Genomic DNA, 23,627 nt, shown 5'->3' on the forward strand with positions numbered 1-23,627 from the left:
TAAAAAAAAAATTCTCTCATTGTTGTAAGACCCAAGAAATTTAAATAATTAATTAAATAATTATTTAATAAATACGGGTAGTATGAGCCTTTAAGGCATTTAATGCGGAGTGCTATGACGTGGAAAAGTACTAGCTCAAGTGGTTGAGAATACTTTATTGTGTGAGAGGACTTGGGTTCGAGTCCTATGTATGCAAATTGTATGTTATTTTAATTTGTGCATTATTTTTAATGATATGTTTGAATGTGGATAGTGATACTGTAATCCTAAAATTTTAGGAATTATCACGAGACATGTATTGGTTGAATTGGTTGTGCATTGGCTTTGTAATTGAGTGGTTGTGGTTACAAACCTTGCTAAGAACGAATTAACTCTCTTTTTGCCAAATTTTCTTTTGGCATGGATATGAAAGGGTTTAGGAACCCTAGCAGCCAAGAGAGACAGCTTAAGGGGGCAACCAAAGGAGCTGTAAAATAACAATAATGGGCTTTGAATAGCCACTAATCCCATGATTAAGTCTAGAATTCGTTTTGGGATCATTAACCCTCATTAAGGTGTAATTAAGAGAGAGTAAATTGGTCAGAATAGGGAAATTTCGAGATTGCAATTCATGAGTGCTGGTGAGGGAGGTATTCAGAGGAATCATTGGTGTTTTGGGAGAGGGACATCTGAGTTCTTAAGAAATAGCAAAGAGAGGCCCTTGGACATCATAAAATAAAGGCTAGGAGACCAATTAAAGTGAAGATTTCCAAGTAAGAGGAGTTGTCTTCGTGTGTTTCTATTATATATAATATACATTGCATTGTGCGATCCATATTATATGAAAATTTCCCCTATCTGTGCCATTTATCGCAAGTTTATGGGTTTTCGCCCAGAAACTGCCTGACGGGTTTGAGTATACTGCCAGGTGACACATCAGCACTAACCCAGTTTTAGGTTTTGTGACATAAGCTGCCTGGCGGCGACATGGAACCGCCAGGCGATGCGTGTTGGCTTTCACTGTTTCATTGTGTTACTGCGAATTTTATGAATTTCAGAACTTCCCATTGTTTCTTTTATGTTGTGCGATTGTATAATGCCATGATATATTTACTGTTTGGGTGCTTGCGAGTTTAATTTGGAATATGGACAAGGAGAGTTTGTATTAAGACCAAGAGGTCATTTTGAATTCTGGATTCAAGGAAGATTAAGATGTGATTAGAAGTGTTTGATAGGGTGGTATAATACTAGTGGGATGGGTCTAGTAAACCATGTAAGATTGTTGTATTCTGTTATAATTGGATGCTGGATCAAATTCTCGGAATTTGATATTCTTCGCAAGTACAAAAATCTGGGATTTGTACCCATGATCTGATGTACCGCTTGGCGGCCAATAAGATTGGCCACCAGGCGATAGTGAGTAATCAGGGTTGTTTTGGGAAGCTTGGAGTAGTGCCTGGGAGAGAGGTGAATGGTGAATCCAAGGTGGGAGGAATTTCGGTTCGATTAGATGATAAGAGTGGAGGAATAGGAATCTAGTCATTGTGTAGATAGTGCATGATGTGGGGAGGGTAATTAGGATGCATTGATGTCAATTAGGTAATGGAAACTTTAGTGAGGATAATAAATCTGATATAAGAAAATGGTGGCAGGAGAGAATAACCAGATTTAAATAGTGAGTGTATGATCTTGGGTCTTAGTAGGACAATTAATAATGGTTGAAGGATAAAAGAATGTATTAAATTGGTTAAGCATAAGAATTGGAGCTGAATGGAAGTATATGACAGTGGACTTAGAAAATTATTTTGATATGAGCTCGTATAGCCTAAGGTGGCAACTGAATTATAACTTTCAGATTGGAGTAATTTCATTTGGTTGGATTAGGCAATTTTTTTAAGCTTGATTGAACAATTATGCTTGGAAGGAGAACTTGGTGAATCACATAGTTAGAATAAATGAACATATGAATGAGATATAGGGAGTTAAAGTGATAGTGGGATGGCTGGAAACTAGCAGGTCCTGAAAAGCAATGTGTAATATACCTTTCGAGCAATCGGGATAGGAGAACAAGTCATTTTGGGGTGCCAAAAACCAGCAGATTCGCTACTGATATAGCTTGGCGACACTGGTAGTTGCGTTAGGCGATAGGAGCTCTAGGGAAGCCTCTGCACCGCGTGGCGCCTGGCGGCAGGGTGTGCTCTGCTAGGCGACAAACCCTAAAATAGTGGGTATGTTTGGAGCATGGCGCCTAGCGGCGAGGAGGTTCCACCAGGCGGTCTGTGCAGGTTTTGCCTAGCGGCGCTTAGGTTGCGCCAGGCGATAAAGCTGCAATTTGGACTTGCGTGCGTTGCTTTTAAGCGGTGATGCTATACTTGGATCAGGAGATGTTGTACCATGAGCGAGTAGGTTCATGGATGGTGGTGAACATGTGATGATATGAGTGGGGAGGTTCATATCCAGTTACTCTCGTGTGGGGATACGAGCGAGGTAGGTTCGTATGTTCCGTGCTCACACTTGAGAGATGCTGCGTGCATGGAGGTACGTAGCTGGTGGATCATATATGTTGGACTACCGGCGGGCAGGTGCGTAGAGCAGGACTACGAACGGGGAGGTTCGTAGAGTAAGACTACGAACGGGGATGTTCGTAGAGGCAGGACCACGAGCGGGCAGGGTCATGGATGGTGGTGAACATGTGATGATATGAGCGGGGAGGTTCATATCCAATTACTCTCGTGTGGGGATATGAGCGAGGTAGGTTCGTATGTTCCGTGCTCACACTTGAGAGATGCTGCATGCAGGGAGGTATGTAGCTGGTGGATCATATATGTTAGACTACGAGCGGGCAGGTGCGTAGAGCAGGACTACGAGCAAGGAGGTTCGTAGAGTAGGACTACGAGCGGGGAGGTTCGTAGAGGCAGGACCACGAGCAGGCAGGTTCGTATGAGCATCATAAACCCTGAATTTGAGGCTAACTATCTGTGTGTTGTGAAGGTTGAAAAGTCTTGGGGATAAGGTCTTGGCCAAGAACTAAATAGGATGAATAAGATGGGTGTATTGCTTACATTTTGTTATGTATATGTTGTTTTTATTTTTATAAGCTCACCCTTTCTTTTGTGCTTGGCGATGATCGTGTAATTATTTACACATGAGCATATGATAATACAGGTGATGTTGTGGATGGCTAGATGACGGAGAGAGGACTAGCTTGGGGACTTGAGCTAGGGATTTTACCATGTTTTTTTACTATTGTATTGGATTTTGGAAATTTTAATACTTTTATTACTACTATTTCATAATTTCTGGCGCGTTTGGAAATAATAATATTGCGACGTTTGAATTTCATTTTTATAATTATTTATTTAATTAAGTAGTATTTCTTAGGGATGTTACAACTGTCACGTCAGGTAGTGAGAGAAGTTGTTAAAAATGGATTGTTAAAATATCATATTCCAATGTCATATGCTCCCCATATAATTTATTTACATAATTATTAATGTCATTAGCAACAATGAAAACAAGAGTAAATATTAAACCAAATACAATGAGCATAAATATTTATGAAAAACAACAATTCACGTATACTTTCTAATCTGTTTGATTATTTAAAAAAGTTATTAATTTATCCATTTCCAACAAAACCAAAATTTTCTAATTTGTTTGGTTATTTAAAAAATTTTATTAATTTATCCATTTCCAACAAAACCAAAATGTATAAGTAAATTATTTTTCAAGTTTATATTCATTATACGTCTTACGTGACTAAGAATCTTCAACATAGTCTTCTTAATTTGAGAAATCTTTCACATAATACTTCTCAGATTAAAGTTACACATGACATACGCTATTCTCTAAAAAATTTATAAACTCTCTTTAATAATAAAATTACTTAAAATAGTTCAGTTCACAACAATAATAATATATTTAAATAAATAATAGAAATAATAAATATATTAAAAATAGTAATAATATATATTAAACTTGATTTTAATATTTTATATTTTGAAATATGTTTTTTCAAGGTTCAATAGAAAAACAACACTAAAAATGAAGAAGAGAATCTAATTCATAATATTTCAATTAAGAGCAACAATAATTCACAATAAATACATTAATAATTCATCATAACAACAATAATGTTATAAAATAAAACTAATAATAGAAAGAATAATAAAATGAATAATAGTGGATAGAGAGAAACTTTTATGTGTCATATTATTGGTAGGAAGAAGAGTCATATTTATACTTATAATTTATAGTATAAAATGTAACTCATTAAGGATACAAATCAAATAGTTAATACCAAATATTTAAATCTTTAAACCTCATAAAGAGAGTAAATAATCATATAAGTAATTCTAGTAAATCAATCAATGATATCAATAAGCGATCATTAATTCGCGATCATTAATTCTTAACACTCTCTTCCCTTGGGTGTCCATTGATAAGAGAATATGTTTCATTAAAACCTTACTAGGAAAAACTCTTTGGGATAAAAACTTAGTGAAGGAAAAAGAGTACAACATTCTATATTCTTGAATAGAATATTGTTCATCACATATTATATTTCTCCCCTCTCATGTAAACTCGCATCATTAAAATGGCAAAATCAAATCTTGTGAACCATTACTCAAAAGTTCTCTTTGGTTTGTAAATAAACTTGTCAAATTTTCACATGAACAAATCTTTTGGATCTTTATATCACCATTTCAATAAAACAATGCAATGTTGTCTTCATATATGATTGTTGATTCCATTTTTTTCGAGGATAAACCACAAGTTTGTCGCACATATTGAATTATAGACCTTAACCAAACACATTCACGACTTACCTCACATAATGCTAAAATTTTGCATGATTTTATAATGTTGCTATTATGGTTTGTTTTAGAGACTGCTATGAAATCATTGTGTTACCACATGTGAACAAATATTTTGTTTGTGATCAACCACTATGACATTGTGAGGATCTGATAAATAATATGCATCTGCATAACCCATTAGATATGATTTTGAATAATTTGGATAAAATAAGCCCATATTCGTAATACTATTAAAGTAACAAAGTATATAAGGTACTTCTGGACCAAAAAGATCTTCATTTTCTTGAGGTATAAGAAGAGCCTTTATCAACATCTAACAACCTCATAGCCATTAGAGCGTATAATGGATGTGACTTATCCATTTAGAATCTTTTAAGCACCTTAATTATATAAGCATCTTGATGTATAAAAACACATTTATTTAAATACTTAATTTCTAATTTCAAACAAACTTTGGCCTTAGAAGATCCTTCATCTCAAATTCTTTCTTTAAGCAATCAATTGTCTTTGTGAGCTCATTAAGAGTTCTAAAAATGTTTATGTCATTTACATAAACAACAATTATGGAAAATTTGTTTTCTAATATTTTCATATAAATACAAGGACAAATATGATCATTTTTATACTTTTCTTTTAACTAGTACTCACTAAGACTGTTATACCACATACATCTTAATTGCTTTAATTAATAAAAGGACTTGTTCAATTTTATTGAATAAGCCTTTTTAGAATTTGTCTTGTTGGACAAATTAAATCCTTCGGGGATTTTCATATAAATATCATCAAGAGAATTGTACAAATATATTGTAACATCATTTTGTTAAATATAAACGCAAACCTTTTTGTGCAACGAGAATAGTCAAATATCAAAATATTGTTGCATCAATACTATTGAATATGTCTCTTCATAAATCAATACCATGTTTTTTTGTGAAAACCCTTGAGCAACTAATCGTGTTTTGTATCTAACAATTTCACCATTCTTATTTTGCTTTTGCACAAAAATTCATTTGTACCTAACGGGTTTCACACCCTTAAGTGTCAGGTAAAAAAACCTTTCCTTTAACATGCAAAACTAATTATGTTTCTTTGTATCTTTTCATTTTGGCCAATCATTTCTTTATCGACATTATTCAATGATCATTGGTTCTTGATCTTCATTGTCAATCATAACATTCATCGCTATATTATATGCAAAAGTCTCATCAATGTTGACTTCATTTTGGTTCCATATTATATGATTTATGACATAATTTATTGAAATCTCATCGTTTTCAACAATTTCAAGTACCTGAGGTTCTTCTAGAACAAATCTTTAATTATATCAAATAATCTTTTGGGATTTGCACCTTTTCGATTAGGTCATCAAGCATTTTAGCTTATTTTCTCATTTGAGAGTTCTTATCTTTGGAACCAATAGGCCTACCACACTTCAAGCGTGTCTTTGGAACCAATAGGCCTACCACACTTCAAGTGTGTTATGAATTAATATCAAATCTATTTGAAGCATTAGCAACTAATATATATGTTTTAGTTACCATTTCTGTTGGTAAAAAATATGGTAATTGATTGACTAATATTGTAAAGGAAGTATCTTTTGAACTTCCAATTCACATTCTTTTGTAGGATGATCAAGATAAAATAATGATAATTCATTCCAAGCAATATCTTTTATCAATTGTTTTCTTTCTCCCCGTAATGTTGGAAAAACTTATTTATCAAAATGATAGTCGAAAAAATAAATTGTAAATAAGTTTGTTGTTGATAGTTCAACATATTTTATTATTGATGGAGGGTCATATTGATCATATATTCTCTCAATCATATTTGAGGACCCATCATAGTCCCTTTTGGTGGGGAAAATGGAACATATGCACCACATCCAAAAATTCTTAAATGAGAAATATTAGGTTACTAACTGAAAACCAACTGCATAATAAAGTATTTATGATAACTTGATGGCTTGATGTGAATCAATATTGTAGCATGTAAAATTGCATATCCTCAAGTAGCCATTGGAAAATTAGCTCTCATAAGTAATGGTCTTGCAACTGTTTTTAAATGTTTTATTAACTATTATTCAAGCCCACTTTTAGTATGAACATGTGCTACTGGATGTTCAACTTCAATTCCAATTGATATACAACACTCATGAAAAACATGTTATAAATTCACCAACATTATCAAAACGAATTTTCTTAATCGAATAATTTGGGAAGTTAGCTCTTAAGTGTGCTAATAACTTTACAAATGTCTGATTGCGAGTTGATAATAAAATTAGAAACAACTAAATAACAAACACATAGAAAGGCATTATAAAGATTTAGTGATGAATTATGCAATGGATTTTCAGATGAACAATATAATTTGAAAATATGGAATAATGAGATGGGCTGAAAGACACACATAAACATATAAGAAAACAATATGAATTACAAAACACAAAGATGGGTTGAAAGACATAAGAAAAACCCATTTGAAAAGGATACTTACTTGGAGTGGTGTAAGATATTCTATGATGGGTTAAAGCCAACACTTTTATTTTCACTTGATAAGCTCCTCCCTAGGACTTAAAGCTTCTCTAAACTCTTAAAAGGGACTTGAAACCAATAAATTTAACCAATGACACTATATATGTCTCCACCAAAGCTTGGAAGTCAGGGAGTAAAGAGTGAATTGAAAATCAAATCAAATAGGTGAAAAAGATGAAAGAACACACCACCTTAAGATGCATTAAGGATTAGTACATTGTTGATTTCTCGAAGGTAAGAGTCTAGTTAAGAAAATTAAAGTATCAAGACAGTAGCGGATCTTGACTAAAAATGTTGGAGGGGCCAAAGTAATATAATTTTGAGATCATTATATTTTGTCATTAGTATAATGCTTCAAAAAATGGCTTATTTACTAAACAATTTGATCATTAGTATAATGTTTCAAAATATGTGAAGAAGTATAGTCTATCTTGTCTTCATCAATAGTTTCTTTTTCTATCACTTTTTAATAATGAATTTATTCTTTTATTCTTTATCAATATACTTTTTTTTTTGTACATAATATTAAAAAATAATTTATCATAATTTAATAAAAAATTGAGGCATATAATTATTAAAAAAATATTATAATTAAGTCACAGTTAAAAATCGATTATGAAAAAATACATGATATATTTTTTTTCTATATTCATAAAAAATGAATAGACAAAAAGCTAATGAGATAAAAAATAATGTTTTCATTATCAAGTGAGACAAGTGACAAGAAAGGAAGAGGATAAATGAGAAATGAAAGCAAAAATAATGAGTTTGTGTCTAACTTTTTTTTCTTCTTAAAAATGAAAAAGAAAATATATGAGAGTGAGAGATTATTACAATTTATGAAAAAACTAAAAAGACAATAAGAAGGAAATTAAAAATTATCTTAATAAATATTTGGTTTAAGTACTCTTTTGATTTATGTTTTCATTTAAAAATGTTAAGTTGGTCATCCAATTTTTTTAGCCTCAATTTGGTCCTAATTTTTTTGAAAAACTAATGCAATTTGGTCTTTTACTTAAATTTCTTGAAACGAGTTGATGATTCTTTCATTAAAATTGAAACTCTTAATATGGATGATTTGCTTTGTTGATGTAATTAATATAATCCTAATGTCAATTTTTTGACAAAAACAGGAATCAAAAGAGAAATTAAAGCTAAATATTTTTATTATCTATTAACATTAAATATTGTGCTTTATAAAAGAAATAAAAAAAAATACATAATTTAGTTTTCATCAATTCCTAAAATATATTATTACCTGTAATTTAAAAAATTCAATAAATTTTTAATATTATATATATAATTAAAAAAATTTCAAAATTTTGTGGGGACCATGGCCCCTCCCTATCCCCATAAACATCTACCCCTGTATCAAGACTAAGGATGACTATAGGGCGAGACAGGTGTGTGTTTAACTATCTCATCTTCACCTCCAAAGTAGGAATTCACCATCATCCTCATTTGAAGTAAAAATTTATTTCCATCCACATTCCCTTACCTAATTGATTTTTGTTTCATCTTCATTCTCACTGGGGAATGAGTATATCCATACAACACCCAAATTTGTAAGACCCGTTTTTCTTTTGTGCCTTTTCTTTAAAGGGCTGCCCCATCTTGTGGGCCTAAGGGCAGACCCAAAGGGGAGGATCAGACCTAATATGCCCCAAAACCCTAATTCTGTGTTTTTTTCGTAAAACAGAACCCTTGTGCCTCCTTGAGCAGCCGCACTCTCCGTTAGGGTTTGCCTTCTCGCCGCTTCCAAGTCCGCTCAAGCTGTTTCTACTCCACGTAAGTCATCCTACATCTCATGCCGCTCAATTCTTGGTGTCCTTCCATGTTTTACCCAACTAAGCCTCTGTGATGATCTTACCGTGTGTTATTTCCGTGTTTTTCCAGCTCCTAAGAGTGCTCCTTGTTCTGTTGAGTCTGTGTCTACCATCGAGGTCCCGTATTAACCCTTTCCAGGTAAGGGAAGCTAGACCTTACCATATCTTCGGTAGAATTTGTTTGTTTTGATGACTATATGATGTTGAGCGGCCTGTGTGTGAAAATAATCGGTTGGAAATGCCTGTTGGACTACGTGGGTGTGTGTGGGTTATTGTCGCTCGAAAGAACAGTGGCGGACACTGGTTTTCTCGCCCAAGCGAGCATGCCTCGCCTAGGCGAGACTGACAGAGGCTCGCCTAAGTTTTCCTGCACGAAAGGCTGGCTTAGTTTTTGAGCGAGGTACAATCTCGCTTAGGCGAGAAGGGGCTCGCCTGAGCGAGATCCCGCAGAAGGCGATGTCCCCTTGTCGCGCTCTCGCCTAGGCGAGATGGGATCTGCCTGAGCGAGAGGGTCCCCCTCGCCTGAGCGAGCCCTGTTAGCTTGGGCGAGGTAGCAGGCAGATTTTTGATGTTTTTGTTGAGTGATTCACTGATGTGTGGTTTGTTATCTGACCCAAATGCTTTACTAGAAGGGTTGCATGATGATGGCATGATTAATATGTTACATTTGAAATGGAAATCGCATGTTAGTTGATTGGGTATGAATTGAAAAGCATGAGTTGTATGAATTGTTGATTATACATGATATTTATGTTATGGGAAACTCTTGATTGGTGGGTGGAACATGTTTAAAGTATGAGTAGGGCATAATTCTATGACTCTTGTAGTGAGAGATCTTGGTGGCACCTCATCGGTTGGACGTAATTCCATGGACCTCTTAAGGGGAGTCCCTGGTGGTGCCTCGACAAAAGGACGTAATTCCACGGGGGGTCGTGGTGGTGCCTCAGGGCCAAGGCGTAATTCCACGAAGGCCACATGGTGGTGCCTCCTTTAAGGGTATAATTCCGTGAAGGCCTCACGGTGACGCCTCAATGCTAGGACGTAATTCCACTGCCACATGGTGGTGCCTCAGGTACATATCCGGATAGTCAAGTCTTAGGTTTGATATTGATGAGTACTTCACATGTGGGAGTCTGCTATGTATGTTTGAATGTTAATGGTATGTTGAGTGCATGATATGATGACTTCTTCGCTAGCTTACCCTTCTGCTTGCTTGTGTGTTATGTGTGGACTCTACCTTTGCGATGATCATCAACCTTGTTGATGGGAGCAGATGTGAGAACTCCTGGTAGTGATGATGGTAATAGGGATGCTGCAGCTTGACGTACTGGACAGGTGTTGGGCCCACTGTGGGGCCCATTACCGGCGGATTCTATTATTTATGTTTTCTTGTACGAACAAGACCTAGTATTCTTAATTGTGTTATGTTCAGTATATTTCTGGTTGAGCCATGTGAGGCTCCTTTTTCTTGTAATCCGGCTTTTTGACGTGTTGTATACATTCCTACCCTAAACCCCGTACTCTCTGATTATTCAAGTATGTGATGTTTTATTAATTGAAGTTATTCAGTTTTTGGGACGTTACAAAATTCACTACTTTACTATTCTAAATAAATTAAATAATATTTTTACAAACATAAAAACCACAACAATGAAAACATGATATCATTAAGTATTTAATGTCAAAAAAAGATACACACTTTTTTTCTCCAATGTTAAATATCAATAAAGAAATTGTAATTTATAAATATCAATAAAAGTATCAAATAATAATTTTTAAATAATTATAGAAAAAATAAAAAATAATTAAATATGTGCAATGTTACAGGTTAAAAATGTAGATGGATACAAGGATAAGAGTATGGGCTGAGAATACAACAAATATACCTATGATCGCGGCTGTTCATTTATATATATATATATATATATATATATATATATATATATATATATATATATATATATATATATTAATACATTAATTCACTATTAAAAAAGACGAATTTAAATATATACTATATACCGAAACATGTTTATTTGCTATTCTTATACCATCAATGTCAGAGTCTTATTTCTTTACTTATAAGTTAAATATTATAAACGAAGTGCTATAGAACTATAAGGTAACTTAAAAAAAACTTTTTATATTGTGCAAAAGAAGCTGAACAACTAATCTAAAATTATGTTAGTTGGTTGAGAGGATATGAATTAACTTTTTGTTCTAGTAGGTTATATTACTCTATGAGACTTGATAATTCTATTTTTTTTTTTTAACTTCTGTAATGATAATATACTGAAGGCATGAATTAACTCACAGTACTATTAGTCTATGAGGCTTAATATGTTATTCTATAACATGCTATAAAGTTCTATGATATTCCAACATATTTAGAAACAAAGAGTCTAAATTTTTCAGAGGAAATTTTTATTTTATGCTTTTTAATACCCTTATATAATTTCTTTATTCTTACTTTTATTACTCTCTCTAAACCTTTATTTCACGTTTTTCCTTTTATCTTTTAATACTTAGTTTTCTTTTGAGGCTGTCCACACATTTTTTTTTACAATTTTTCTCGTAATATTCTAATGACGGTTTCTTTTTATTTTAATAGTAACTGTTTTTTAACTGTGTTAATTATTTTTATCCCTGAACACATAACTACCACAGTACTATATTTGTACCGATACCTGTATAATTATTGTAATATTTATATTATTATTCTAAAACTTTTTTATTTGAAATATTGAATATGTTTTAATACTAATAATTTAAATATAAAATATAGATATATCAAATTATATATATATATATATATATATATATATATATATATATATATAATTTTAATTTCTTTTAATATATACAGGATCAATCAATTTAGTTAACAATCTATCCGATCCATCAATTGACTCTTAGTCTAGGATCTCAATTGATTTAATAATGGATGGATTTTGATAATATTGCATCCAATACTATAAGTTTTTTTGGAAGTCTTTTTGAGTTGAAAGAAGAGGAAAAATAAAAGGGATAAAATAAGTGAAAAAAAGATTATACTGTCGTGATTCATATTTATTAATTTAATAGATCGAACTGACTAAAAACTTAATTTAAAAAATGTACTTTTCTCTTGAATCTAAAGTGTAATATTGTTTATTCATGCACGTGAATGCACAGGTTCTCATAATTAATTCTAAATAAAATTATTTATTTATGTTTTAATTTGAGTTAATGAAATATTTGCAAGCATGATATTCAAGATTAAAAATAAAAGATAGACTATTTTATGATATTAAGTTATGATTACGCTAATCTCATGAAATAAAATTATGATTTTCTACTAGAAGGAATAATAATCGGGTGTGTAAAAGTCTAAATCCCGTTTTTTTTATGTTATCCTTGCCGTTTAGTTCATTCAGGCAACAAAAAAAAAAGAAGGCAAGAAGACGAGTGCAGTTGTTTGACACTTCGCACTCTCTTTCTTTGGCTTCCAACGGTCCAACTTTGACTCTCTTTGTTCTTTCATCAACTTCCTCTTCTTCCCATGGCTTCGCAACATTCCCTAAACCCTAGAACAACTCCTTCACCGCTCTGTTTCTGATTCGTTACTCTCTCCATTTACGTTGCCACTTGCGACCATCACCATGAGCTGGACCGTTGATCCCGCGCTCTTCGCTTTTCTTTTTCCCTCTCTATGGGAGATCAAAGTCGCTGTCGCGGCCTCTGTCTTCGTCATAATCGCCTATCGCTTCTTCACTGCCCGAACCGCACATTTCCACACGGATCCATCGCTTTCCGACAATTCTGCCGCAGTCGATGTCGCCGACGATAAGGACAAGGACAAGGTTATTTTCGTTGTTTTCTGAGTTCTTCGGTTACTTCCGCACTTCCAATGCGTCGTTATTATTTATATGTGTTTTTAAAATCATGGAAGAATTTCGGAGATTCGTTTTTTTTTTTAATCTTTTCTGAGGATCACTTGTGTTGTGTTCTATAGAATGATCTTGCAGTTTAATATTGAATTCCTTTTATTTTTTTTTGTATGGTTTTAGCCGAATTGATCAGTTTCCCTGAAGTGAAGCAGTTATGTGGATTCAATTGTGTTGAGTTCGTTATAATTGTGAATTGTGATCACCAGTTCGTTATTTGTTTGTAAAGAATGGAAGTACTGGTAGTGGCTTGAAATCCTCGTGATAGTTGCTTCACGGAGAGATTTTTAACTTGTTGACGTTCAATTTTTCTCTACTACTAGTTGGTTAGCATCGTAAATTGTGATCACTGGTTCATTTTCACATGTGGCTTGTCAAAAATGGAAATGCTGTTAGGGTTTATAACTTAGTGGATCAAATTTTTTGCTAGTTACTTCATGGAGTAATTTTGAACTTGGTTGTCATTCAGTTTTATCTCTGCTTGGAGTTCCTTAGGATTTGAATTGCAATCACTAGTTATTTTGAATTTGTGTCAAGAACAAAAATACTGTCTGGGTTTATAACTTAGTGGCTCTAGATTTTCCTGTTAGTTGTTTTGTGGTGTAATTTTTAACTTGTTGACATGCAGTTCTGCATTATTTTTGTAGATGGAGCAGCCTAAAGTGGATTCTCAAGCCAGTTCAGCGTACCTGATCAAGGTATAGGTTTTCTAGCAATGTATAATCTGGACCTCCTTCCCCATGGAAGAAGGCAACTTGTCTTGCACTGTATGTATGCTGGAATTTATTGATGATATGTGAATTTGTTTTCAAATTCTCTTTGAAGTTAGAACTTTTGGCTGCTAAGAATCTTGTTGGTGCAAATTTAAATGGCACATCGGATCCTTATGCTATCATCACATGTGGCAATGAAAAGCGATTCAGGTTTGCTGATCTAGTTATTTCCCTCTTTTATTTGAATTTATCGGTCCAAAAATCTATGGGGAAGAGGAAAATTGTGTCTTAAGAGGAGGGGGAAGGGGATTTTTTTCCATCTGAAGCCATTGGCGTTTTAGTTTAGAGCTCTCTACTGTAAATCAGCCTCAGTTCTCCTACTTTCTTTTGTAGAGAAATTTAGTTTGTAGCTAATATTATTTGTACTTTGCAAGTTTAGGATTAATTAGGAGGAGGAATAATACTGTGATGCTTGGGAATAAGTGTACAGCACCCATATATCTATGTGATTGCACGCATATACATATGTATATGTATTGTTTTCATAAAGATTTTTTTACTTTAATACACATAGTTTCTGAATTGACCATAGAATGACAAGAAAATAAGGAATGTGTGCTGTTAGAGTCTGTTTTAGAGGTGTTAGAACGGATAGGATAGTACTTTTCTCATGCTCAGCATATTTTCTCAAAAGAAATATTTTTTTCTCAACATTGTTTATTGGGCCCTGGTGTGCTGATGCAGTTCCATGGTCCCTGGTTCAAGAAATCCAATGTGGGGCGAGGAGTTCAATTTTTCTGTTGATGAACTTCCTGTTCAGGTATCTCTGACTTCATCTATCTAACTTATGTGTCGAATTGGAGTAATTATCACCTATTCATGATATTTGTTTTAATTTTAAATTTTTCTTCTAAGAACATGCTTAGTATTCTTTTCTTTCTGCTTGTTTTACCTCGATTTATGTCTTAGAGGACAAATTTACATTTAATGTAATAATATATATGTTTTGTTGTGGATAATGCTTCTATGTAATTGTTTTGATGTATGAGTAGATTTTATCTCATGGACAATGCGACCTATTGACTACAATGAAATGACTATTTTATTTCCAATGTAATTAATAAAAAAAGATTTGTCCAGGAATAACACATTAGAGAGAAATTTGGGGCAACAACTTAGGTGGTTTGGGCATATGTGGTGAAGACCTGTAGAATCCCTAATAAAATAAGGAAAGAGTAGAATAGATGGAGGAGGATAGTTGGTAGGATATAAGGAGAGGGGGGATGGATGTTCATTTTATAGATTAAGCATTAGCTCTTTGTGAAAGGAAATCTTTTGTGGAGGGGAAACTCTTGGAGGACAGAGTGCTGTCTTCTTCTTGTTGTTGTTTGTAACTAATAATCTTTTACTTATTGGATTCTGGTTTTGTATTTTCAAATAAAATTTAAGTCTTAAGTTAGTTTTTAGCTTTTAATTTGGTGTAAATATGATCGTGGTCCAACTGATCTTTTTAGTCCTTTTAATTAAGAAAAAAAGAAACTTCTTTAGTCCTTCTACCCAAACACATCTACCTAAATGTCATCAAAATTAATACTTTGAAAGGAAAGTAAATGGGGTATGGTGTTTGATGATAAGAATGCAAAATTTATCATGTCAGTGACTTGTGATCCATCAGCCATAAAGTGAAATGTTTGACAGTAATTGGGAGGGACAAACAAGCTTTTTTCCAATTACTGGAACTAACATGATTAATTTAAATCTGGAGGACCAAAAATTAGCTTACTCCAAATTTGAGGGTTTAGTGTAGAAATACATTTTCTTTTATAAACTCAGACAAAGAAAACTGATGAGAAGAATAATGAAAATAAATATGCCTATGCAAGCGTAACTTTCTGAAGCTAATTATAGTGGTCAAACATATTTTTTTTGAGCATGTTCTGGGATTGGTATCTATAAAGGAGTGTCAGCATAACTTGCACTATGTCAGACAAGCTTCTTATTTGACAGATTATATCTATTATGTAGGTTTTCGTGAAACTGACTTCTTTCCCTGCTGACGTAGCAGATCAATGTCACAATTTATGATTGGGATATAATTTGGAAAAGTGCTGTTCTTGGTTCAGTGACTGTTCCGGTTGAAAGTGAAGGTCAGACTGGTGCAGTGTGGCATACTTTGGATAGTCCATCAGGGCAGGTAACCTCTTGTCAGAAGAAATTATTTTGGTTCTATTACTTTTTTATGTCTCAAAAGTATGATTATTAACATGTAACTGCATGGCAGGTTTGTCTTCATATAAAAACAATAAAACTATCTGGGAATTCTTCCAGGTGAGCCTTTTGGTATTATTTTAAAAAAAATGTATGTATTATATAATTTATGTTGGTGCTACATACTTTGGGTGTTATATTATTATTGTTAGAATGGGTAATCTTAAATAGGCTTTATTGAAATGATGCTGTGTTCTGTATGCTATACCTAGTTTCTAGGTATGACCTTTCTCATTCTTTTCTCTTCCCTCTCATTCATTTTATCTGAACTACAAATGTCATTATAAATATGAGAACATAAGAGAGGGGAATCATTCATTCTCTATTCTTTTGTATTCATCTCAATTATTATTATTATTACTATTACTATTATTATTATTATTACTGGTATATGATTATTATTATTGTCATCATTTATTGGTCTCTTTCTTATAGTCATAATTGCTCTTATAGGATAAATGGATATGGAGGAGCCAACCCCAGAAGAAGGATCCCACCCTTGGAAAGACAGGGGCCCACTGTAGTCCATCAAAAGCCAGGGCCTCTTCAGACAATATTTTCTCTTCATCCAGACGAGGTTACTGATGGAATTTGTTCTGGTTAACAATTACAAATATAGAATTTTGCTGATCTGACAATTTAGGCATATTTTTCAGGTTGTTGATCATAGTTATTCTTGTGCACTTGAGAGGTCATTCTTGTACCATGGTCGTATGTATGTCTCAGCATGGCACATTTGTTTTCACTCCAATGTGTTCTCAAAGCAAATGAAGGTAAGACTGTACTTCTGTTTTGTCAAGTACTGAACACTATAGCATACTGCATTGTTTCTTGTTCAAGGTTGTTGATTCATCATCCATGTTGGCTGTTTTAGTTTTATGATTTTCTGATAATGTTTCAAGATTAAAAATTTGAGTTGAGAGTGGTTTAGATTTCTTGTGAAGTTTCTTGTTTGGAGAAACAGTTGTATTATTAGTCATATGGTTTGCCTAGACCTTTATTTTTTATGGAACTGTATTATTGATATATATTACTGTTGGAAAAAAGCCTTTCTCATACTTATCGACACTGCCAATCTGTTATTTGTTGTCATTCTTTGTTTTTTTTTTTTTGCATTTTTAGTGTTTTTTCTAGTTTTGGTTATAATGTTAATTTCTTTGGAATATTTGACAGGTGCGTATTCCATTTGAAGATATAGATGAGGTATGATCTCAAACTCTTTTTTTCTTCCCTTCCTTACTAAATATTTCAGTGAAATTAAAACTTTCATCTGGTGTAACTATTCTACTTTTTCTTAAAGATTCGACGGAGTCAACATGCATTTATTAATCCTGCTATAACAATTATACTTCGCATGGGTGCTGGAGGACATGGTGTCCCTCCTTTGGGAAGCCCTGATGGTTAGTAATTTGTTTGAAACACTTAGTTCTTTATTTACTCGGAGGAACTTTATTTCTAATTCGTGATTCAATTCACTGCATATCCTGATTTTTTGTAAATATGTCAATCCAATTAAACTCAGCTTGTCCATATTTTATACAAATAAATCAATCCAATTAAGCTCAAGGGATTGCATCTACTTGGCACTATGGTTATCGCATTCTCTATATGTATCACAACAATTCATTTGTTGCCTGGGGATTTCCTTAATTGTTGAATGACTTTCAGTTTTTTCATAATACTGACGAATTACTATATTGCTGGATACTGTTTATAATGTTATTCTGAATTTTGGTAGCATTTCTTTTAAAAACTTACTGTTTATGGTTTTCTTTAGTGAATATAAGTGAGCACTGCATATTATCACCAATGACCTTTGTTAGATAATTTGATTAGGGCTGCATGTTTCTTGTTTATTACTTCAGGTAGGGTCAGATATATGTTCGCATCCTTTTGGAACAGGAATCATGCATTCAGAAATCTCCAGCGTGCTGCAAAGAATTTCCACGAAATGTTGGAAGCTGAGAAGAAGGTTACAGCTCTTACCTTAGTCAAATTGGTTTTGTTGGCTTTGAATAAGATGCTTTTTATTGTAAAACCTTCAAGAGATTCAAACATAGGAGTTTGACTCCTCTACTATGATGGGTACTCTTTTGAGGGTAAAGTCAGGGTTTTTCAATATATTTTGATCACAATCTATACTGTTGCTTTTTCCCTAAACCGTTATTGTTTACTATTCCCTCTGAAGTGCACCCATCACATTGACTAGTTATAAAATCTTTATGCCTTTTAGTTTGGGAACATGTTATGAAGCTGATACATGTGTTGAGATGGAAAAAACAAGGGACATTTGATGAATCGTGTGTTCCTTATCTATGCAGGAAAGGCTCTTATTTATAATGAGTGATAAATACAATGGATAAAGGTTATCCTAATTGGCATAATTACATGCAGCGCATATCTCTTATTATCCCTATTTATAAATTTAACTTAATCTCCAACACCGCCTCAAGTTTGAATTCTTGCTATGTATATAACTAATTCAAGGAACTCTCAATGGGGTTTATTTAGGATATTTTCCAATTGATCTTTGATAAACCCAAGGATGATGTCTCTAGATGAGATCTTACCCATGATGATATGTATTTAGTCCTAATTTGCAAATAGAAGTTGATGTGCATATATTTGTTTTCTTTTCCTTTCAATTTTATATTAAGTTTTGTCCTCAAGTTTTTTGATAAATAGAGGACAGGTTCAAGTAATTAAAGTGTTCTTGTTAATCATTATATAGGAAAATGCAGAGTCAGAGCAGCGTGCACATAGCAGTTCTGTAAGAGGCAATAAACTGCTGGATAAGGCTCCTGTAGAAAGCATGTCTAAAACTGGAAAACTTCCACATTTTATCAAAGAAGAGGATTTAGTTGGTATATACAATGTAGGCATTGTTTTCATCTTTTATCTTCATGAGTTTAACTATTAGGTTAATTATTTACATATAAGTTATAACCAGTGATTCTTCTACAGGATGTTTTTCCCTGCACAGCGGAGCAGTTTTTTAACTTATTGTTGAATGACGGTTCAAATTTTACTAGCAAATATCGTTCAGTACGAAAGGACACTAATCTTGTGGTAAATTGTCTTCAATTGCTATTGTGATTCCTTATCAAAGCTGTGAATTCTCATGTGGAGTTATAATGGAAATCAAATGTGAAATAATAAAAAGCTTACTTATTCATGTGTCCCCAGACACTGCTATTAATCATTGTGCAAACTAGTTTGGTGTTTTTCTAAAATTTGATGAACTGTTTATTGGCTAATGTTGAAAGCATACTAGATGCACAATGAAATATTGTTCAAATTAGAAATTAAGTCTTTGTATACCTAATAACAATAATTCCTTTCTTGTGTTGGACATTCTCATATGATCTTGTGGTTATGTCAAAGAGTAGTTTTACCAAGGTTCAGCCTGTTGTTCACAGGGAACACTTGAACGTATAATAAATTTGAAGTTATAATGTCTAGTAATGTGTTTTATAATGTTTTGGTCTCTCCAATTACAAGAGCTAGCTTTCTCCCTAAAATTGATATGCATATACACTTTCTACTTATATGCTCAAGAAAATCCTTTGATGTCAATGTTTGTCTCAAAAGCTCAGGTTTAGATTTAACTCTTCCCTTGATTCCTCAATTAGATTATATCATTCATAAACGGTGGTCTCACTGCTAGGAGTTCTCATACTGTTGTTTACTCTATTAATCATTTGCAAATGAATTGTTGATCTTATTGGCGTTGATGCTTTCTCACCCTTATAGGACCCTTCTCTCCTTTTTCCTTTGTAGATTTTTCTTTTATTGAAAATAAATAAAGTACAACTTCATATTTGTTTGTTTTCCATGTATTTATCTTTTGATAGCCAAGTGACTTTGGGTCTTAAGGTGTTGGTTTGCTCAATGGTTATGCTATTTACAGATGGGCCAGTGGCATACGGCAGACGAATATGATGGTCAAGTACGAGAGATAACCTTCAGATCACTTTGTAACAGCCCTATGTGCCCTCCAGATACAGCCATGACAGAGTGGCAACATCACGTTCTATCACCAGACAAGAAAAACCTGGTTAGTCTGTTGTTTTTATTCACTGCATACTATGCAATATCAAAGAGAATATAATGATAAATGTTGATAGCTTTGCTTTTGCAACTCATCTCCTTTCCTTTTTCTACCAACCTCTGTTCCAAAAGAAGAAGCAAACTTTTTCTTAGGTGTGTTCAAAGTAACTAATGAGATGCTCTCGTGACTTCTTTTAGGTGTTTGAGACTGTGCAGCAGGCACATGATGTTCCATTTGGATCCTATTTTGAGGTTGGGAATACTTTGGATATCTTATCTGGATAATTTTGTCTGTTTCTGTACATTTTTCTTTCAATTTATTTTTGTTCCTGTGATCCGATTTGAATGATTCTATGTCTAAATATATTTTTATTATTCATTAGTTTAATGGAGGCAGATTCACGTATGATATGTGCAGTCAAGAAAGTTCCGTATTGCCTGAATATGATGCTCTGTCATTTAAGAGTCTGCATTGCTCGTAAACCATATTCTACTGATTGTCCTAAATTTAATCTTTAAACTTGATGGTATGACGAAGAAAGGAAGGAACATGAGAGTGCCAGACACATACTTACCAAGTTCTTTATCAATAATTCTTTTAATATAATCCTCATTGCAAAAGTGATTTTGACTAACATGGAATTGAGCCATGAAACTCTAGATATATTTGAATGTGACACTGGAATTAATCCATTATCTTACCCTCTGAAGGCACATTGGTATTGCACATACAGATGCTTAGCACATTTAGAATAGTGTGAAGCTGCAATCTACCAAACAAATATGCTAGCTTTTGTTATGGTGTACCCTCCTGTGTACTTACTTGTATACCTTGTCAAAGAAACGCCAACCAGAAAGGGAAGGATAGTTGGCACTTTTAAATATTGATGTAAAAACACTTACTATCATCAGATGTTCATTTGTGACTTTCCTAGCAAAAGGGCGAAAGAACGAGTTCTAACCTTCAAAAATACCTGTTTATAAAGTCCTAGATGCTAAACTCTGAATTGGAAGGATTAAAGTTTGTAACTAATGTATGAAATATTGAATTAGAATAGTAACGTACCAATAATCGTCCCTTCATGAATCTGTGATATGTTTGTCTCCCAGCATATTGTTTCTAATGTTATATCATATTTTTCTGATAAAAGATGGTTTATGTTTTTGGTCCGTTAGGTACACTGTAAATGGAGCTTGGCGACAATTAATGAAAGCTCATGTAATCTGGACATCAAAGTGGGTAAGTTGTGGTTGAACGTCCTGAATATTGTCCCATTCACTTCTTATTATTCCCTATTTAAGTGTGTCATTGATTATGCTATCTTCTGCTAATAACCAACCACAAAAAAATGCTGACTAAAAACCCGTGATATTTTTTGTTGTTTTGGGTTATTTCCACGATTTTTCCCCTCCTGAATGATTTGATTTGAAACCATTTTCTCAGCGAAGCTTTTATTCACAGATAACACCCTTCTAGCCAGCATTTCCTGGCACACCCATTTCTCTAATTTACCCACATATAGTCTGTTTATTATTATTATTTTTTTTTTCTGAGTCCTCTAATCAGTTTTCTTGCAAGTTATCTGAATGGAGAAATGTTTTCACTTCCACTACTACTGTTCCTTTGCTCACTCTTCCACTTTTTTTTTTTCCTTTTGTGTGGGTGATCATGTTTTGAAAGTCCTCATTCTGCTATACCTGTTCAACCTTTCTGTTCTGTTTTGTTCTGATTTTTTTCTTAGCTTCATTAATGATCCTTCATATCCTGCGCAGCCACAAAAATCACCCACTTGACTTTTTCTCATAATGTGTTTAATTTAAGACTGACTTTTTTTAGCACTTACAAATCTGGTAACATAAATTGTTTAACTTGCATCTGGTCTATATACAATAATATACTGGCCATCCTACTAGAATGTTAGAATCAGGCACAATCTAAAATTCCATTCCAGGACATCAAGAAGGGAAGCCAATACGAAAATGATTAGGGAAATATTAAAGTAAAAACTAAAACCCGAGTCATTTCCTTCTTTCGTACAGGTGCACATTTCAAGAAATGGTGTGTTATGCAATCCAAAATAAAGTCAGGGGCAGTCAATGAGGTTGGTAGATGTTTTGTTGATAGTTATTTCATATATAGTAGTTCCAAGCTGCAGGTATTAACAGCGTTTAATTAATAAAAGTAATTTTTGTTTAACAATGTAGTACAAGAAGGAAGTTGAGGTCATGTTAGATGTTGCTCGATCGTTTATAAAATCAAATACTTCTAATGACGAGAACGATGAGGTCTCTTTGCCCCTTGCACTGACCCTGGAAAGCTGATATTTTTTGGCAATCTAAAGATTATGATTTTATTTATCTGTGCAATATTGTAACTTTTTTTCTTATATGTAACACTCATAGCCGAATATATATATGTATATGTATATTTTGAATGCAATAGGTTTTTTCTCTTTTTTTTTTTTTGTGTATCTCCGTTGGAAAATTTCTGAGGGGGGATTCTGCGGCTTTTTATTTTTCTAGTCGAAACGCTTTTTGTGGAAAATGAGAATTTCCTCAGCTCCTCAAATCTCATTCAAGAAAAATAAATATCTAGCACTGTGGAGCAGTTATGCGACATACGTAAATAATGGAGTGGGTAATTGGGCCTTGGCAGCACCTTCGTGTTCTTTAAAATTTCAATTTTGTTCTGTTTTCATAGAGTTTTAAAATATGCAATCCGAAAACATTCTAGACCGAAATACAAAAGTTATATTCTAGATTTGTGTATTCTGGAATAGAAAAATTGTACTCTAAAATAGAATTCAGATACAAATTTTGTACTTTATATCGTGTATTTCGGAATTCATAATAAAAATATATATTTCCGATTTTAATTGTGCATTTCAAAATACAAATTACCACTTGAAATGTATATTTTAGTGTAGAGAAAGGAGATGCGAGTGGAGGAAGAAAGGGTAAAGAGGATGCCGATGGAGGAAAAAAGAGGAAGAAGAAGAAACAATGGAAGAAGAAAAAGGAAAGAGGGGCCAACGGAGGAAAAAGGAGGAAAGGATGGAGGAAGAAGAACGAAAGAGATGTGTGTATTGGTGGAGGAGGAAATATATAGAAAAAGAAGATAAGGCGTGTATTATGTAGGGGTGCGGGTGCAGGTGCAGGTTGAAATGTATGAAATATATGGCCGACTTTAACTACTGTAACCTGACAAAGGTTGCAACGAACTCCGAAGTTAATCAACGTATCAACCCAAAATTAAAAATTTCAGCATAGTATCTTTTCCAAGTAGCTATTAATTAACGTAATGGTTTCATTTAAATTTTTTGGTTAAATCTATCTTTTTTTTTCCTTAATTTTTTATGAAAATTAGAATTAGTTTTTCTTTAAAATTTTAGTCTAATTTAGTTCTTTAATTTTAAAAATACGTTAATTTAGTTATTATAACAAAATTTTGTTAAGTATATTTAATGTTTTAAATTCACTTTAAGTTGTTTACATTAATTGACGACACATTTTT

General features: G+C 33.2%; 1 protein-coding gene and 1 long non-coding RNA gene across 6 annotated transcripts; both read left to right on the forward strand.

The window, feature by feature from the left end:
* Positions 1-8,958: 8,958 nt before the first annotated feature.
* Positions 8,959-10,691, forward strand: LOC114175623. Of its 2 annotated transcripts, XR_003602868.1 has the most exons (4): positions 8,959-9,118; positions 9,227-9,295; positions 9,984-10,228; positions 10,430-10,691. It is a non-coding gene; the product is annotated as an uncharacterized LOC114175623 (long non-coding RNA). The 2 variants fall into 2 exon arrangements; XR_003602867.1 differs by lacking the exon at positions 9,984-10,228.
* Positions 10,692-12,562: 1,871 nt separating this feature from the next.
* LOC114179182 (BAG-associated GRAM protein 1) lies at positions 12,563-22,747 on the forward strand. 4 transcript variants are annotated; one of them, XM_028065421.1, is made up of 18 exons: positions 12,563-12,998; positions 13,730-13,780; positions 13,908-14,005; positions 14,540-14,615; positions 15,861-15,989; positions 16,077-16,123; positions 16,517-16,640; positions 16,720-16,836; positions 17,237-17,266; positions 17,364-17,463; positions 17,929-18,035; positions 18,795-18,938; positions 19,028-19,132; positions 19,974-20,120; positions 20,312-20,365; positions 21,290-21,353; positions 22,154-22,215; positions 22,319-22,746. In XM_028065421.1, the coding sequence occupies exons 1-18, from the start codon at positions 12,798-12,800 to the stop codon at positions 22,433-22,435; spliced, it is 1,773 nt and encodes a 590-aa protein (XP_027921222.1). In that variant the 5' UTR covers positions 12,563-12,797; the 3' UTR covers positions 22,436-22,746. The 4 variants fall into 4 exon arrangements, with proteins under 4 accessions (XP_027921222.1, XP_027921223.1, XP_027921224.1 ...); XM_028065422.1 differs by having other exon boundaries at positions 22,297-22,444; XM_028065423.1 differs by having other exon boundaries at positions 12,756-12,998; positions 13,711-13,780; positions 22,319-22,747.
* The last annotated feature ends 880 nt before the right edge of the window (positions 22,748-23,627 follow it).

This window comes from Vigna unguiculata, chromosome 3 (assembly GCF_004118075.2).
Source record: "Vigna unguiculata cultivar IT97K-499-35 chromosome 3, ASM411807v1, whole genome shotgun sequence".
Taxonomy (NCBI): domain Eukaryota; kingdom Viridiplantae; phylum Streptophyta; class Magnoliopsida; order Fabales; family Fabaceae; genus Vigna; species Vigna unguiculata.